A 17,193-nucleotide genomic window follows, 5' to 3' on the forward strand; every position below is an offset into this window, starting at 1 on the left:
ACTGTGTAGCTGCCCACTTGAAAGGGAGGGGTGTTGGTTGTACAAGTTGTATCACTGGATGGCCATGGAGCTATCTTCTTTCCCCCCAGTGAGGTGAGAGCAATGCCAGGACTACTTCCTCCCAACATCAGAAAGACCCGATGACTTGAGGTCCCTGACCCACTGTAGGCTGGGCAGCCTCTCTGTCTAGGTCTAGTGCTCAAGGAGCTGTGACATCTCTGCCTCTTTCTCAGCCATCTAGTATGCATGGGCTTGGGGAAGGCCTAGATGTGCAAGGGCAGTTTACCCTCGAAGTTCCAGTTGGATCTGGGGACAGTGACACGTCTGGTCTCAGACCTCGCGGCACTGTCCCAAGTACAGTGCTGTCCTCAGAGTGACCCCCTGCTGCCCCCACGTGGCCTGAGCTAGCACTGCAGCCAGGCCAGGGGCCTCCTGGGTTAGTACTCATCTCTGCCAGTGGATAGTGCTCAGCTGAAAGAGATGCCTATACCCTGTGTGGAGGGATGGCTGTTGGGGGTGGGAGGGTCTGGAAGCTTCCAGAGCACCAGCCAGAAGAACGGTATGTGCAAAGATTAGAAGACTGCATTAGGCTACTATGTTCCCAGAACTCTTTCTTGACCCTGATCCTATAGGGTAGTGTTAGCAAGCTTGTTTCACCTAGTGTTACTGATTGGTAGTGCCTGCCTGGAGCACTATTGTGATAGTATAAATCCACCATACTTGACAAGGACCGGAATGCCTTGATAGATGGGTGATGCCTGCTTTGGGCAGAAACGGAAGATCCTGCAGAGCTGCAGGGTCATGGGGATTAGAGTTGAGGCTGAGGTACCCAGATGGGCTTGGCCATAAAGCAGAAAGTGGGACAGGAGACTGAAGAACAACAGTTTAATGTTGCAGGAAAGCAATGCTTAGAGTGTGGGCTCTGGCAGAGGGACACCCTGACCCTGGTCTTGGGCCAGCAGGCGCAGAAGCAGGGAGTGCAGGGTCCGGCAAACAGGTGTGTAGCCCAGGCGGCTCAGGTGCAGGTAATCATACATGTCATGGTGGCTTATGGTACCATCTGAGTGCACAAAGCCAGGGTCAGCATCCAGGAAGTGGGCTCGTGGGTGGCCAGCCAACGCTGCTCGTACCAGCTCGTTCACCTGTCGGTTTTTCTCACGAAGTGGGTTAGGGTGCTGGCCCCTCGGAAGCAGGCCCTGAGGAGGGCACCAAGAGTTGTGGGGAGATATCCCGTCACAACCTGGGTCCTACTAGCATCTCTGCCAAACTTCTCCAACCCCCATGATGAAGTCCTCATGCTAAATACACGAGGGATGGGAAACGGGGATTGGAACGGTACTTTCTGATGCCTTGTCTGAGACCCCATTCAGCAACAACAGCCTTATAAAAATGTTGACAAAATGGCAAGGAGTCAATCCCTCTTTCAGAGGAGGGAATTCCCCAGCTTTAAGTGATACAGCTTAGAGTCACCCTGGGAATGGCTGACAACTTTTGGCTATTTACTGAGTTTTAACATCCCAGAATCTCTAGCATGTCCCTGGGCAAAAGGACCTGATTGGCCCCTGACCACGTCCTATTCACAGCTGCTCTGAGGGATGTAGCAAGCTTCAATGTGAAATTCTAAGAGCCACTGCTCTGTGCCAAGCTACCCAGAATCATGCCAGCTATGGCTACACCTGAGGGGGTCTCAGAACACTGCCAACCTTCCTTCCCCACCCTTGCACTCTCTTACCAGTACCACGACCCGGGCCTGGGGCTGCCGCTGGTTCACCAGTTGCACGATGGCCTTGATTCCACCAGCCACCTGCTCTGCTGTGTGCCCATGGTTGTTTGTACCCACCCAGACCACCACAATCTGGAAAGAGAGGCATGGAGCAGTGGTGAGGGGGCAGGCTAAGGGGGCTTTAGCTGCCCACCCAAGCCCTGCTCACCTTGGGCCGGATGTGTTCAAGCTCCCCATTCTCCAGCCGCCATAGTACGTGCTGTGTGCCATCGCCGCCAATGCCAAAGTTAAGTGCATGCAGAGGAGAGAAGAGCTCCCGCCAGATCTGTGGGCAAGAAGTGGTGTGGGCACGGGGGCATCGTCTGGGTTCGTTTGTTAACCAGATATCATTACGGAAGAGCCTCTCTTCATGGAAGCAGTCTGGTTAAATCTCAGCTTGAGCAAACCCCAGTATGGTCAAACCTTACTTTATGGAAACCTATTATATTCTTGGAACCCCAAAGAAGCAAGACTCACTTTATGGAAACCATTCTGCTTGAGCTTTGCGTTGAAACAATGGTTAAACCTCACTTTGAGGAAAGCTGTTGCGAGTTTAACCTTGCTTAGTGGAAAGATATACCCCAGCCCGCTTTGTGGAGAGCTATTACAGTTGGCCATCACTTTGTGGAAAGGACTATAGGTTTACTGTATGTCTCCATACAATAAAGAACCTCACTTTAGTCAATCTTGCAGGAAAGCCTCATTTTAAGTCTCACTATTATACAACACCAGCCTGACAAAGCCAGGGCACACACTTCCTTCTCAGTAGAATGCTGTACCTTAGAGATTCTGGGCGCTGGGCACTGCTACCTGAGGTTATTTTGTGTACCGCATATGCCGCCTGGCCTGAGGTCTGGTCCAGGAGTCAGTGAGGGCAGGCCTGGGTGGGACAGGAGTAGGGAGACGGGCTCACCTCGCACTGATGCATTAGCTGGACCAAGGAGTCCCCGATGAAGACGACTTCGGGTTCTTTATCTTTGCTGTCAGCCACGAACCGATGGTGCTTCGGGGACGAACAAGGGAGAATTATGGCACCCTCGCTCCTGGGCCTGCCCGGCCCTGCTTCCTTAGGCAGCACCACCCCAACTGCCCTCAGTTTCCCAATCAGGTAGTGAGAGCGGTGCGAACCGGCTGAACTCCTGAGCCCCGGCCCCCACCCCTGACTCCCGATTACCGTGGGCGGGGTGGCTCACCAGGGACATCCAGCGTCCGTCGCCCTGAACGTCCTGCACAGGCGTGGGCTTGCTGGCTGGGTTCTCCTCTCCGCTCATGTCGGCGTCGGAGCTTCTGCAGGATGAGCCAGCGAAGTCGGCCCCGCAGCGTTCCCAGAGGAGATAGCTCCACCACACCCACCCCTACCCCTCCAGGCAACAATGGACCGTCCGGACGCCCGCAATCCAGCAGCGGACGGAGGCGGATCCCAGGCGCCGCCTCCTCTCCAGAGGCGGAAACCTTCACTTAGGAGGAGAGGTGGGTCGGGAAGCCCTGCTTCCCCACGGCGGCCGCACAGTGAGCTCGTCCGGCGCTTCCCGCTGGGGCGCTTCCCACTCCCCGGCCTCTTCGGCGGCGGCCACTGTACTCCAGCACCTGGGGACAGGGAAGACGAGACCATCCGGCACCCGTGGGGGGAGGCGGGAGGAACCAACCACTCGGCGCCACGGGGAGGGGCGAAGTACCTGAAAGGCCGAGTGGGCGGGGAAAATGTAGAGCCCTGCCTCGCGGGAACAAACCATTTGCTGAACGGCGAAAAATCTGCGGAAGGGACTATTTCTCTCTCTCTCCCTCTCTCTCTCCCCCCTTCCCTCCCTCCCTCTCCTCTCTCCTACTCCCTCTGTGTGTGTCCCCATTCACGTGGGGGGGGGAGGGGAGTGAGTGGACGAGTCCATTCTTGGAAACCTTGGAGGGGTGGCTCATACGCTTCTGGATAGGAGGAGACGCTCCCATTTTCTACTGATGTTGGGGGAGAGAAAAGGAAAATGGCAAAAATGAGAGGCTCAGCCCAGGCCCGTGTGGGTCAGTTGGTTCAGCGTCCTCCAATGTACCAAAAGGTCGCCGATTTCATTCCGGGTCAGGGCACTTGCTCGAGTTGGGGGCTCCATCCCCAGTAGGGGGCGAGCAGGAGGCAGCCGATTGATGATTCTCACATCAACATTTTTCTCTCTCCCTCTCCCTTAAATCAGTGAAAACGTATATATATTTTTTAAATTAGAGGCTCGGTTGTAAGGAGATATTCTAGTGAGTCTATTCGTGAGCTTCCCCTGCTCAAAAACACCAGTTTTGTGGCATAAAATCTAAACTACACGTCTTTGCATTACAGACATCACAGGCCCTGCAAGAGAGTTAGAAGAAAGTGCAGAACAAGAGAGGAAATTAGAGACGCTGCAAGGCCCAGGTCCAGCCTGGCAAACCTCGAAGCAGCTCATCTTGCAGATCTGTAGCCTCTGCTCCCCTCCCTAAACCCACTGCCAACCAATAACTTCAGCTGGGTGTGTCTGTACTCTGAAACCTACATCCACAGACAAGGCCACCTAAGGCCGATCTTCCCCCCACCCCAACTTAATCTCAGATCTCAAGTCTTCCAAGATCTCCCAGTTCTTGGGAACCAGGTGTGTGTGGAGTCCCATACCCCCTAAATGGCCTAGCCATATTCCCAGATAGGACCTTCCTATCTATTCATTCCTTCTAGGCAGGTTGATACTGAAATACAGAGATGAGTCTATTGTTTATGTTTTGCCTCAATCCACTTTCCTGGAACAGGGCCTGACTCATAGTACCAAATACTGTGGCTGCTCACAAGTACTTGCTGAATGAATATTAAATTAATGGATCTGGTCCTGGCCTTGTCCCAGTGTGTTGGGAGAGACTGATGCAAACACAGAGCTGAGGGAAGGATCAAGGTTGTGACTAAGGGAGGAATCAGGGACCTCTGGGGAGGAGGCAGAGGAGGACTCTGATGGTGAGGGGATGTCTTAGAAGGAATAGTATCTGAGTTAGGATTTGAAAGACCATGAAGGTCAGCCAAATAATATTACAGAGGTAATACAGCTCATTGGGACATGGAGAATACCCTGGCATAGTTTGATTTTAAAGTCTGAAGGGGCAAGTGTATATAGACAAGTTGGAGAGGTAGAGAAGCAGCTCCTGAAGCAAAGCTTAATGAGAAACAAAGCTTCAAGACATTCATTCACGAAGCGCTATTTTAAGTTAGATGTTGTCTCATCTCATACTTACAGTAACCGTATGAAGGAGGTACTATTATGAACCCAATTTTACAGATTAGGAAACTGAGGCTCTGAGTAGTTTCACAATTCAAGTTCACACAGCTTAAATGTGCCAGTCTGGACGTTTGAACCTAGTCCCACACACCAACTCCGAATGGTGACATTAAACAGATTCTCTAGGGATGATGTCTGTGACCACCGTGGGGGCCCGGCTGGCTCTTCTGCACCTTGAGCCACGCCTGATTTCACGTGCTACAGACCTAAAGTCCGCTTATAGACTTCTAAACCAATCAGATTCGGGAAGGGGGAGGGCCTAGTGGACCTTATAGCCAATTGGTGGCTGGGAGGTGCCTAAGGACAAATGGCAGGTTTCCTAATGTGAGGCTGAGAGGGGCGGGGCTACAACGGGCATTCTGGGCCCTGGCACGTGCTTCTGAGCCTCAGGCCTCTAAGACGCAGAGAAGTCAAAGGGCAAGGGAGAGGTGCACACGCATGCGCAGGAGGCCCTAGGCCCAGGAGAGCTCCGGGGCGTAGTGAGCTGGGGTCACCTCCGGAATAGGAGCCATTGCACCCCACAGCCAGGTGGGGTGGGCTGGGGGGCAAGGGGCCGGGTTCGTTGGGGCAGAAGAAGGTGAGGGGGCCCTCTCCCGTCCCTACCCCACCAACCGTATCCCCCTTTGCTGCCTCAACTGCCCCACCCTCGCACCCTCTCCAACCCAAGTCTCCCAACCCCTCGAGCCCCCCCATCCCGTGACCAGCCTCAGTCCCTGATAGCTCCGCTGTCGCCCTTTCTGTGTCCTCCAGGTTTTCTCTGTACAACTTCTCTTCTGCTGTCTGTCTCTCCTGCTTTTCCTTCTCTACCATCTCTCTCTACTTTCTGCGTTCTCCAGTTCCTTCTGTACCCCAGGATTTCTTTCTGTCCAAAATCCCTTTTTGGTTCTCCAGATCCCTCCAGTCTCATGATCCCTTCCCCATCCTCCATCTTTTAGCTATTTCCTCTTTTCCCTCTTCCCTGTAACCCTTCCTGTAAATCTTCCCATTCACTGTGACTCCCTTGATCTCACCCTATCCCTATGACTCCTTCCCAGAACAAGCCTTTTCCAATTTTATTATATGTGCTGCCAAAGCGAGTACCCAAGCCTTTTCCAATCCCTCTCTGCCCACTCCCTCTCTCACATCTTGTCTCCCACCTCACCCCAAGCCATCTCTTCTTTTCACTACTCACTTTTAGTCCCTGACTTATCTGTATGCTGATAACCACCCTTTATTTATTTTCCAGGACCCTATGGACCCTCGGGGGCCAGTCACCCAGTCTTTCCAGAGGGCTGAGAGACCTGGTCGGGTCCACCGTCGGAAGACCAGGCGGGAGCGTAATGAAGCCCTGGTGGGCAACCGACGGTCATTGTCCCATCAGGATCCTCCTGTGGCCAGTCGGAATCCACCCATGGACCTCCAGGATGCTGTGGCCCCTACTGCTCCCAAGCTCGTGGTTATAACCCAGGGCAGGCTAAGCCGGGAGCACCGGGGTCTCTTCAACCATGAGGTGAAATCTCTGGACGTGGCACGGCTGCTTAGCAGTGGGTCCCTGGAGCCAGGCACCCCCACACTACCCACCAAGCCTTCCCCAAGCCCAGGCAGGGCCCAAGAACCAGCCCCACAGTCAAGGGGCAAGGAGAACCAGGTGCCTGGAGACTCAGGCCCAGGCCCACCTACTCCCCCAGAGGCCCCAGGCTTGGGGCAGCTGCTGGGGGAGCTGCAGAGCCAGCTGATTCTGCCACAGGCCTTCCCCAGGAGGAACCTAGTACAAGAGGCCAGGGATGCCATCCTGGGTACCTTACAGGCCTGCCATGGCTGTGTGCCTGACCTTACCCTGGTGCTCCAGGGCTGCCAGCCACCCTTGTCAGGTGAGCTCACCTCCTGCCCTCTGTGTTCTCCTTCCCTTTGTCTGTTTTAGCTCAGCTGTTCCCCATGCTTCTTTCCTCTATGCCAGGGACCAAGCCTGGGGGCCCTGAGAGACGAAGGATCAACAACCCTGAGCAGGCCCCAAGGCAAGGAAGGCAGAGGAGGAGACAGGGGACAAAGGAATTCCCCTTTGCCATGCCTCACACCTCCAGCGCTCCCACTACACACAGGGTGAGCTTGGCACCACCAAAAGGTCCTTGGCCACCCACATTGCCTTCATTGCCTTCGACATCTGTGGCATCTGCGGCAGCCTGGGCCCCCCCAACAGCATTTGACCTGCTAAAAAGCATCTGGCTGGTAGCCACACCACCCCCTCCCTGGCCCTGTGGGGTCAGCAGACCACAGCCTCTGCCTCAGCCACCATCCCCCTTGTTTCCCCGAACCTCTGCCCTGGACTGGAGTCCCAGCCCCCCTGCCCCACTGCCCAGCCTCTCCTATGCAGTGGCCCAGAGCAGCCCAGAGGCTTGGTCCTTTCCACCCATGAGACTGTACTAAGGGGGTTAATGCTGGGCTAGGAGCAGCACTCCCAATCACCTCAATAAAGTACTTTCTTCATGGTCCTCTTGATTTTCAGTGAGTGGCTGACTCAAGAGAGCACAGCTTCCCTTAGCTCTCAGTTCTGAGTCCAAAATGGAGGGGCAAGTACTATCACTTGTCACCTTCTTAGGGCCTGAGGGGCCAGCAGACTGGAGAAACCTGGAGCTTTAGTCGGTTCAACACATACACCCACTGAAGCCAGCTATGGGCCAGACTCTTCGATCTGGTGATGCTAGGGCCCCAGAGTGAGTGAGATAGGCTCTGTCCCCAGGAGACTCCCAGTCCAGTGGGACAGAGAGTCCTAGCCCCAGTGCTTGCCTCTGGGAGAGAAAGGTGGAGGGCTGGGGGAGTCTGAGGAGGAGGTGATGACTCTGCCCCAGTTATGAAGGAGGTCTTCAAAGTGGAGCTTACACAGACTCTTGTATTTCTCAAGATTGGTAGAAACTTGCTAGTAGAGGAGGAAAAGAACATTTGAGGCCATGAGAACAGCATGTGCAAGGCCTAGAGAGGGTGAATAGGAGATATGGGACCATTTTCATTCAGCCCATATCTGTGTGCCTTGCTGAGACCTAGAATGAGTCATATCTGGGCCCTGCCATAGAGGGGCTCCTGGTCTGCTGGGCACAGGAACAATGTGTATGCAGGAATGGCAGGTGAGGCCTGAATCTGGCCCACAGACTTTTCTTTGGCCTGCGATATGTTTTAAATTTTTGAATGAATTGTCTAGTGCTATAAGTCATACAGTTTTGTTGTTGTTTTTTTTTAAAGAATTGCATTTCTAGCTTCTAAAAAAGAAAAATGGAAAATGATCTAACACTCCACCTATTATTCCTCCTGGAAACAACCGTTCAAGCAAAGTAGCAGAGACCCTTTTTTCTTGGTACCCACACTCTCCCTTGGAAGTGTTTCACACACTTGTGTTTCCTGATTGGCCCCTTGATTTAGAAAGTTTAAAAAAATAGTATTTTGTGGAGCAGCAAATTTTCTGCAGTGGAGGGGGAGGGATGAAACTAGAAATGTTTTTAAATCTGATCAGGAAAATTTAGCTGAGGGGCTTGTATGCTACTCTGTAAAGCTTTTCCAGGGTTCCCCGTTGCCACTGGGAAACTAGGGTTGGTACCAGCATGGAGGGGACTGCATCAGATTACAAGGCTGTGGCTTGGCTGAGGTCTTATGGGGAAAAAGTGGCAATACTGGGATTTGAACCCAAGTAACTCATTTCAGAGTCTGCTAGACTCACACTGCTGCTTCACAGCAACCCCTTTGCACATCTTGGTAAGCAGTCACAGGACAGGGTCAGGAAGGGGGGTATAGTGGTTGAGGTTGAGGGCTCTCTGCCACCTGCGTGTTGTGTGACCCAGAACAAGTGGTTTGCCCTCTGTGGGCACTTCCCAGAGTTCAAGAGGCGTGGAACGCTGGCACCTGGCTGGATCCAGTTGGGAGATGGCTGGCTTGGGGGCAGGAATGAACAATCAAAGAGCAGTTTGAGAACCAATTGAGGGGACATCAGGATGGAGCTGGGGTCTGGGAGTTGTGGGCGGTCCAGAGATGGTAGTCTGGAGGAGGCAGGGCTAGAGGGAATGTGAGTTCAGTTCAGGACGCGGGGAGCCAAGAGGTATCACTGAGACTCCCAGAGGGGAAGACTGGGGCTGGGGCGGGGTAGAGAGGATGGGAAAGGGGCGTCCCCTCCCACGTGGTTTGGAAAGGGGCCCGCCTGGCCCATCCCGAAGGAGGGGGTGGGGACCGCAGCGCCCAGCGGCCCCTTTAATCGGGGGCGCGCGCCGGTCTGCCTGCTCGCTCTCGCCGCCGTCGCCGGGCCGGAGCGGGAGCCCGAGCGGAGCCGGGGCCGGGGCCAGGGCGGGCGGAATGGAGCCCCCACGCGCGCCCGCTCTGTGCCGCCTGCTGCCGCCGCTGCTGCTGCTGCTGCTGCCACTGCCCCCCCGCGCCCGGGCCAAGTACGTGCGGGGCAACCTCAGCTCCAAGGAGGTGAGCGTGCCAGGCCCTCCCCTGCCGCCCGCTGGGCCCCCGGGGGAAGAGGGGGAGGGGAGGGGGAAGGGACTGCCCCGCCCCCTGCCGCCCCTCTCCGTCGGGCGCCGGGGGCCGGGTGGGGAGGGGGCCGGGGGAAATGGGGGACTGGGTCGGGGTTGAGCCTGAGGGGGGCTGTGGGGTCAAGACGAGACTTGAGACTCTGCAGTTGTAGGAGGGACATTGAGGTCAGAGCTGGGCGGGGAGGGGGCCGGGGTGGGAGAGTCGGAGTTTGTGGTGGGGGTAAGAGGACACCGAGGTGGTGCTGAAGGGACAGCACTTTTTACTACTCGGAGAGCCTGGAGTTCACGCTCTGGCTCTAGACCGCGAGAGGGCCACTTGGATTATTGCCCAGCACGGGGTGGTCTCTGGAACCGTGGGCGGGGCGTGGATAACTGGGGGGAGGTCAGTCTGATGGTGTCTGGGACGGAAGGAGGCCAGGATGGGTATCTGGCCCTCCAGGGTCTTTCTCAGGGAGCCTGGGAAATGGGAAAAGTGTTTGAGGGGAGGAGGCAACTGAGACAGAAATCCTGGAGCCAAGGTGAAGGGATCATGGAAGAATTTTGGATGACTTGTTCCCCTTATGCTTCTTTGGAAACCAGGTGGAGGGTAGGGAAGAAAAGTTGAGGGTCTATGGGGTAGAGTTCTCAAAGGACTGGGAAGAGGGTCTGACTGGGGCCCTTTCCCAGGACTGGGTGTTCCTGACAAGATTTTGCTTCCTCTCGGATTACGGACGACTGGACTTCCGTTTCCGATACCCTGAGGTGAGCCTTCCCCAACCACTCCCACACTGAGGCTGGCTGTTCCCTCGGCCTCCCGAGGCAAGGGCTGCCCCAGCGTCCTCACTCCACTAAACCTCAAAATCTCTGGGCCTGCAGGCCAAGTGCTGTCAGAACATCCTTCTCTATTTTGATGACCCATCCCAGTGGCCAGCTGTGTACAAGGCAGGGGACAAGGTGAGGGCTGTAAGGAGGGTGGACGGGAGCGGGAGAAGGTCAAGACTGGCCAGGGAGTGAGCACGTCCCTGTCTTCCCCAGGACTGCCTGGCCAAGGAGTCAGTGATCAGGCCTGAGAACAACCAGGTCATCAACCTCACCACGCAGTATGCCTGGTCAGGCTGTCAGGTATGGGCCCAGCCTGGGGGAGTGGGCAGGTGCTGAAGGTCAAGGGCCTGAGGACAGTTCAGACAGGCTTCAGCCTTCTCGCTCCTCCCCAGGTGGTGTCAGAGGAGGGAACCCGCTACTTGAGCTGCTCCAGTGGCCGCAGCTTCCGCTCAGTGCGTGAAAGGTGGTGGTACATCGCACTCAGCAAGTGTGGGGTAAGGGGCTGTCCTGGCCACCTGGGTCTTTTCCTCCTTGCCTTCCCGCCAATCCCCTACCTACCCAGGGCCCTCCTTAGGCCTCCACGCTCCCCACAGGGAGATGGGCTGCAGCTGGAGTATGAGATGGTCCTCACCAATGGCAAGTCTTTCTGGACGCGGCATTTCTCTGCTGATGAGTTTGGTGAGCATATGGGGACCCAGAAGCCAGGATATTTGAGGGAGCCCAGAGCTCAGTGCTTGTTGGACACCAGCCTGACCGAACTGTTTTCTCCGTCCACCGAATTGCCAGGGATCCTGGAGACAGATATGACTTTCCTCCTTATCTTCATCCTCATATTCTTCCTCTCCTGTTACTTTGGATGTGAGTCCAGCACATGGTGGGGGGAGATATGGGGGTGGGGGGGCAAGGTTGGGGGAGATAAGCTGCTCTCCCTTCCTGTCTGCGAACAGTCTTCCCCTAACCCCCTTCTAGATTTGCTGAAAGGTCGTCAGTTGCTCCACACGACTTATAAAATGTTTATGGCCGCAGCCGGAGTAGAGGGTGAGGTTTAGAGTATCTCGACTTTTGAGTTCTGTGAGAGGAGGGACCTGAGGCCCAGACATCTGGGCCTGAGGGAGAAGGGGCTGAAAACCTGGACTCCTGGGTCTGAGAGGGGAGGGGGTAGGAGGGCAGGACTTCAGGTCTGAGGGAGGAGGAGGCTGGGGTCCTGGACTCCTGGTCTCCTAGAAGGTCAGTGAGCTGCCTGGAATCCTGATGGGGGCAGAGGAGGGCTGTGGTCACCTAGATCACAGTGCTAGGGATCAGTGATGCCCCAAAACCAGTTTCTGTTCTTTCCTTTCTCTGCCCATCCTCCCCCCAGTTCTGAGTCTCCTGTTTTTCTGCATCTACTGGGGCCAGTATGCCACTGATGGCATTGGCAACGAGAGTCTGAAGATCTTGGGTGAGAATGATGTGGGCCAGGGCAGGTACTCGGGCTCAGCTGCCTCCGTGTCTGAGTCGCCCTCTCCTCCCTTCTCCCAGCCAAGCTGCTCTTCTCCTCCAGCTTCCTCATCTTCCTGCTGATGCTCATCCTTCTGGGGAAGGGATTCACAGTGACACGGTGCCCAGGCTGGGTTGGGATGGAGTGCTGGGGATGGGGGAGTGGCTGGGCCGGGGGTAGGGTGGGGGCATAGGGGCTGGTTTGGGGGGTGCCACCCCCTCCTCCCTGACGGCCCCACCCCTGCCATCTCCCCTCATGGCCTGCCGCCAGGGGCCGCATCAGCCACTCAGGTTCGGTGAAGTTGTCTGTCTACATGACCCTCTATACTCTTACCCACGTGGTGCTGCTTATCTATGAGGCCAAGGTGAGTCCCACCAGCCAGTGCCCAGGCCCTGCCCCCCACCCAAAGCTTTCATGGCTTGCTCTACCTGTCTGCTAGCTCTTCTCCATACTGAACCCCTGGCTCTCTCTCTCTCCCACTGATTTCCTACCTTCCTATCTGTCTAAGTGCACTCCTCCCCTCTTCACTCTTCACTGTCTCTGAATAGCTTCTCCCTCTTCCCTCTGTCTCTCACTGTCTGTCACATTTATGTTCAATGTCATGACCAAGAGTTCAGGAATAACTTAGACCTGGATTCCACTCCTGCTCACCCACCTCCCAGCTGGCTGACCTCAGATGATGGGCCCCCTCTTTGGGCCTGTTTTCTCATCTGTAAAATTAGGAAGGTCTTACCTACCCCAGGGGCTCCTCTAGGCTTTATATTATCTTGGCTTTGCCTTCAGCTAAAAGGCATCTCTCTTATCTTGTTTTCCCCTCCGTGAAGTGGGGTGATCATAAGACCTGCTTTGTGGAGTTGATACAAATGGAAAGCTTCCCCGTGGCAGTGTCTACCCCTGTTGGGCCCATGGTAGCAGATGTATTCTCTTCCTATCTTTGCCATCCTCTCTCCCTCTATACACTTCTGTCTCCATCCCTCGTTCTCCTGCTGCTTCTGTCCTCTGGGTGCCCAGGGGTGTGGTCTGGGATCCCTGTGGTGGGGGGCAGGAGGGCAGGAGGCCAGGGCTATGACATACCCTTTTCTTTGGGTCAGTTCTTTGACCCGGGCCAGGTACTGTACACATATGAGTCACCGGCAGGCTACGGGCTCATCGGGTTGCAGGTGGCAGCTTATGTGTGGTTCTGCTACGCCGTGCTTGTCTCTTTGCGCCATTTCCCGGAGAAGCAGCCCTTTTACGTGCCCTTCTTTGCTGCCTACACCCTCTGGTGAGATGTGCTGGGCCTCCAGTATGTCCCTGTGTGATCTCACACAAGTCAGTTAACTTCTGCCTCATTTTCCTCACTTGTTTAATAGAGGTGGAAACCGTACCTGCCTCGTAGAGTCACTGTGAGAGTTCAATGAGTTTATATATGTAAAATGCTTAGAAACAGATCTGGCATGCAGTAGGTCCTTAGTTGTTGTTATCATGTTAATTCAGTCATCAAATATCTATTGATTTTCCTATCAGGTGCCGGGATGTGGGGTGGGGTAGAACTGAGTTCAATTCAACCTAGTCCTTGCCCCCCAGAACTTCCCAGGCTAGTGGAAATCTTGCTCCCTTTTAACCTCTGGCTTCTGAAGGTCACACAACTTCCCTCCAGTTTGGGACCCACCTGGGGCCTGTGTGCATGTCTGGAAGGGGAGTTGGGGCCAGGGGGTGGGTGAAGGGAATGGGCATTGTCTCTACCAATCCAGTTCCTCCCTTTCAGGTTCTTTGCAGTTCCTGTCATGGCCCTGATCGCCAACTTTGGGATCCCCAAGTGGGCTCGGGAGAAGATTGTCAATGGCATCCAGCTGGGGATCCATTTGTATGCTCATGGCGTGTTCTTGGTGAGGATGGCAGCTGGTGGGGTGGGACACCAATAGGCGGAGGATGCACGAGGCTCCCACCCCGACCTGCCTGAACGTTGTGTTCTGAACTCTTGATCCACTTCCTTCACTTCATCTCTCAGTCATTCAATAGACACTTACTGAGAGTCTGCTGGGTTCCTGCAGGCTACCCTACCTGTGTCCCCCAGACTCCACTCTCTTCTGTTCCTCTCTCCCATCTTTTGTCTGGCCTCTTCCCCCAACCCACCTTCTTTCTTTGTTCCCCTCCCATTCCCCTTCCTGACCCTGTGTCCCCAGACTCTCGAATTTCCCTTCTGTATCCCTACTGCCTCCCCAGTCCTCTCGGTCTCTACACACCACCCTTCACCCACACATTCTCTCATATCTGTCATTCCATCACAGGCCATTGTTTGGGAAGAAGCAGCTGGGGTAGGCCAGGCTGGGGCTCCAGGGGCCTAGATCTGAATGGCATCAGGAGGGTACCAGCAGCAAACCTCTTCTTTCCTCTGGTTTACATCCTATCCAGCCTTCTGGGTGACAGTTCTTATATTAATTCATCAATCCACCCACTATCCATCCATCTACCATTCAGTGGGCACCTGTATCAAACCAGCCTTTGTTTCATGCTAGGAACACCTATATGCATTTATTCCTACCCTCTTTTTTAAGTGTCAGAGCAGCTCCAGGACAGAATGGATAGTGCTCATTGAACCCACTATACAAAGAAGGGAAGCTAAGTTCCAGAGAAGGCAGGTGACCTGCCAGGGCTCCAAGGCCTTTGGTGGCAGGGCAGGGACTTTGAACCTGGTCCTTCTTCAACCACAGATCTGACATGAAAGGGAAATAGGCATCACTGAGGTCCCCAGCTCCTGACCCTAGGGGCCTACCATGTGCTCTGTGTAGGAAAGGTACTCAGTTGAGGGAGGGGGCCAGGTCCCCTAATCGCTACCCCAGAGCCGGACTTAGGTACAGTCTCACCTTCCTGGGATGGTCCATCCTCAGGCTCTCCAGGAAATTGGAAAGGGGCAGAGAGAGGAGAATGACTGAGAACCCACCATGGGCCAGGCTCTGCACCCTTTTCTCATTTTTCTGAGTAGGCACTGCAATCCTTTTTCCTCAGTGAGGCGGGGAGAGTGTAATCAACGTGCCCCCGACCCACACTCAGTGAACTGTGGGGCTGAGGTGGGGTGCAGGCTCAGAACACCAAACACTGTGCTCTTCCTTCTATATTTCACCTTCAGTCAGTTTTGTTCCTAAAAATGCTCACATTAGATCAGCACAGCTCCACTGCTGACATTCCGCTGCTGGTTGGTTTCAGCTCCTTATTTATTTATTCAGCACTACCTTAAAGGGGTCATGCTGGGCTTCCAGGGTGCAGTACTAGAGTCACACCAAGTCCCCACCTTTCTGCCAGACTAACTGGGGAGACATCTCAACATTCAGCCAATACTTATTGAGAGCTTATATGTGCCAAGTACTGTTCAAGAAAGTATTGGGGATTCAGTAGGGAACACAACAGTCAACTTCCTGCCCTCATGGAGTTAACATTCAGAGTCTGCTAGTTCAATTGAATTTTCTGTGTTTATGAAAATATTCTGATTTTTGCTGTCCAACATGATAGCTACTATCCATATGTGGCCATTGAGCACTTAAATATGGCTAGTGTGACTGAGAAACAAAAAAATTAGTTTAATTTTGATTAACTTAAATTTAAGTAGCCACATGTGGCTAGTGGCTATCATACTGCACAGCGCAGGACGCTGAAGCTTAACTAGTCAGTAATAACTCAGCGATCAGGGAGGAAGCATCGGCAGAGTAAAGAGCTGTGGTGGAGGAAAAAGGTCAGAGCCCAGGGCACTGTGAGAGCCCACAGGAAGCGACTAATCTATTTGAAGGGTTGCAGGCAAGCGTGAGGGATTGCAAGTTCAGGGGACTCCACGTTTATGGAGACAATCTGAGGCCAGGACAGTGAGTCTTCAACCTGCACCTGGCCCCTCGCCGCAGATCATGACGCGCCCTTCAGCGGCCAACAAGAACTTCCCCTACCACGTGCGCACGTCGCAGATAGCCTCGGCTGGTGCCCCGGGCCCGGGAAGCAGCGAATCCGCAGACAAGGCCTTCCCGCAGCACGTCTATGGGAACGTGACGTTCATCAGCGACTCGGTGCCCAACTTCACGGAGCTCTTCTCCATCCCCCCGCCCGCCTCCTCCGTAAGCCCCGCGCCCCCGGCGCCTGAGGAGCTGCTGGCGCCGCCCCTGGAGTACTTGACCCCGCTCCCCGCCCCGCCGCCTCCCCCCTCGCCCAGGCGCCTGAGCCCACCCCCAGCCTTTCGCACACCCCGCGCCCCAATGCCGCGTCGCGACCGTCCCCCGGCGCCCGCGCCTACCCTGCCGGACTGGGTCCTGGCGCTATTGCGCACGCCCCCGCAGACGCCGCGCGCGGTGCCCCCGCCGCTCGCCCCTCCGCTCGCCTTCCGTAGCTCTCCCCCGCCGCCGCCGGAGTTCGCCCCGCGCGCCCCGACGCCACCCCTCGAGTATCTGGCCCCGCTGCCCAGGCGCCCCACAACCCGCTCCTTCCCTGACTGACACAGGCGCCCACACCTGGGGAGGGGGATTCTCCGGGGGGAGGGGGACGGGCCTTCGGGGCCGCATCTGCCCCCCGTGGGTCCCGGACGGCCTCTGACCCTGACCCCCCTCCCAGGCCGGGAAGCAGGTGGAGGAGACGGCGGTGGCGGCGGCGGCGGCCCCGAGGGGCCGCGTGGTGACCATGGCCGAGCCCGGCGCGGCCTCCCCGCCCCCTCTCGCTCGGTTCCCCAAAGCGGCCGACCCGAGCTGGGATGGCTCGACGCCGCCCTACCAGCCACTCGTGCCCCAGACGGCGTCGCCGCACACCGGCTTCACCGAATACTTCAGCATGCGCACGGCCGGGGGCACTGCACCCCCGGTCTGACACCCCAGCCTGCCCCTGCCCCATGGGCCGCGCGCCGGGCCCCGGCCGGGCTCTGGACCCCCGTTCTGTCCCAGCCCCAGGGCTCGGCCATCCCAGGCCTTCCCGACCCTTCCCATCCCGCGCGCCCAGTTAGGGGTGCGCGGTGTCCCACTCCTCCCCTCCCCCCGACTCTTGTGCCAAACGGTCCCGCGGGAGCCGCTCTCCCCGTCCCCTCCCTCAGCCCCTGCCCCGAGCGGCGCCGGATTCCGGGCTCCCGCTGTTCCGTGACCTCCGGCCCCCTGGCCCCCTCCGAGACCTCTGACCCCGCTGGACCCCGGAACACCAGTGAGGATCGCCGGGACCCTGCCCGTGGGACGCTCCAGGAGGACTCCGCGACCCCGAGCCACTGCTCCCGGGACGGATATTGTGAAGCTGGTTTCGACTCTGAAAACTTCCCTTGGGTCCCTGTCACCTCGGACCCGTGCTCTGTCCATCCCCATCTCCATCCCGAGGGCCCTCCCTCAGGTCCTCGGAAGAAAGACTTTTTTCCCTTGTTGCCAAAATAAAGAGGATTAGTTGAGTTTTTAT

General features: G+C 56.0%; 3 protein-coding genes across 8 annotated transcripts; 2 read left to right on the plus strand and 1 right to left on the minus strand.

Annotated features, from left to right (window-relative positions):
* Positions 1–871: 871 nt before the first annotated feature.
* On the minus strand, positions 872–3,601 carry PAFAH1B3 (platelet activating factor acetylhydrolase 1b catalytic subunit 3). 3 transcript variants are annotated; one of them, XM_081119634.1, is made up of 6 exons: positions 3,439–3,601; positions 2,956–3,349; positions 2,676–2,765; positions 1,932–2,048; positions 1,733–1,855; positions 872–1,196 (listed from the first exon to the last, which is right to left on the minus strand). In XM_081119634.1, the coding sequence occupies exons 2-6, from the start codon at positions 3,031–3,033 to the stop codon at positions 909–911; spliced, it is 696 nt and encodes a 231-aa protein (XP_080975760.1). In that variant the 5' UTR covers positions 3,034–3,349; positions 3,439–3,601; the 3' UTR covers positions 872–908. The 3 variants fall into 3 exon arrangements, with proteins under 3 accessions (XP_080975760.1, XP_080975762.1, XP_080975761.1); XM_081119636.1 differs by lacking the exon at positions 1,733–1,855; XM_081119635.1 differs by lacking the exon at positions 3,439–3,601 and having other exon boundaries at positions 2,956–3,385.
* A 2,667-nt stretch (positions 3,602–6,268) lies between these two features.
* On the plus strand, positions 6,269–7,505 carry PRR19 (proline rich 19; the record flags this gene model as incomplete). The annotated part of the gene is made up of 2 exons (XM_081119637.1): positions 6,269–6,887; positions 6,974–7,505. The coding sequence occupies 2 exons, from the start codon at positions 6,269–6,271 to the stop codon at positions 7,438–7,440; spliced, it is 1,086 nt and encodes a 361-aa protein (XP_080975763.1). The 3' UTR covers positions 7,441–7,505.
* A 1,777-nt stretch (positions 7,506–9,282) lies between these two features.
* On the plus strand, positions 9,283–17,190 carry TMEM145 (transmembrane protein 145; the record flags this gene model as incomplete). 4 transcript variants are annotated; one of them, XM_081117801.1, is made up of 15 exons in its annotated part: positions 9,283–9,468; positions 10,197–10,271; positions 10,386–10,463; positions 10,545–10,631; positions 10,724–10,825; positions 10,925–11,009; positions 11,118–11,189; positions 11,301–11,369; positions 11,689–11,769; positions 11,850–11,928; positions 12,079–12,172; positions 12,900–13,072; positions 13,556–13,676; positions 15,681–15,887; positions 16,378–17,190. In XM_081117801.1, the coding sequence occupies exons 1-15, from the start codon at positions 9,349–9,351 to the stop codon at positions 16,624–16,626; spliced, it is 1,692 nt and encodes a 563-aa protein (XP_080973927.1). In that variant the 5' UTR covers positions 9,283–9,348. The 4 variants fall into 4 exon arrangements, with proteins under 4 accessions (XP_080973927.1, XP_080973928.1, XP_080973925.1 ...); XM_081117802.1 differs by having other exon boundaries at positions 16,847–17,190; XM_081117799.1 differs by lacking the exon at positions 12,900–13,072.
* Positions 17,191–17,193: the final 3 nt, after the last annotated feature.

This window comes from Miniopterus schreibersii (genome assembly GCF_964146895.1).
Source record: "Miniopterus schreibersii genome assembly, chromosome: 18".
Lineage (NCBI taxonomy): Eukaryota > Metazoa > Chordata > Mammalia > Chiroptera > Miniopteridae > Miniopterus > Miniopterus schreibersii.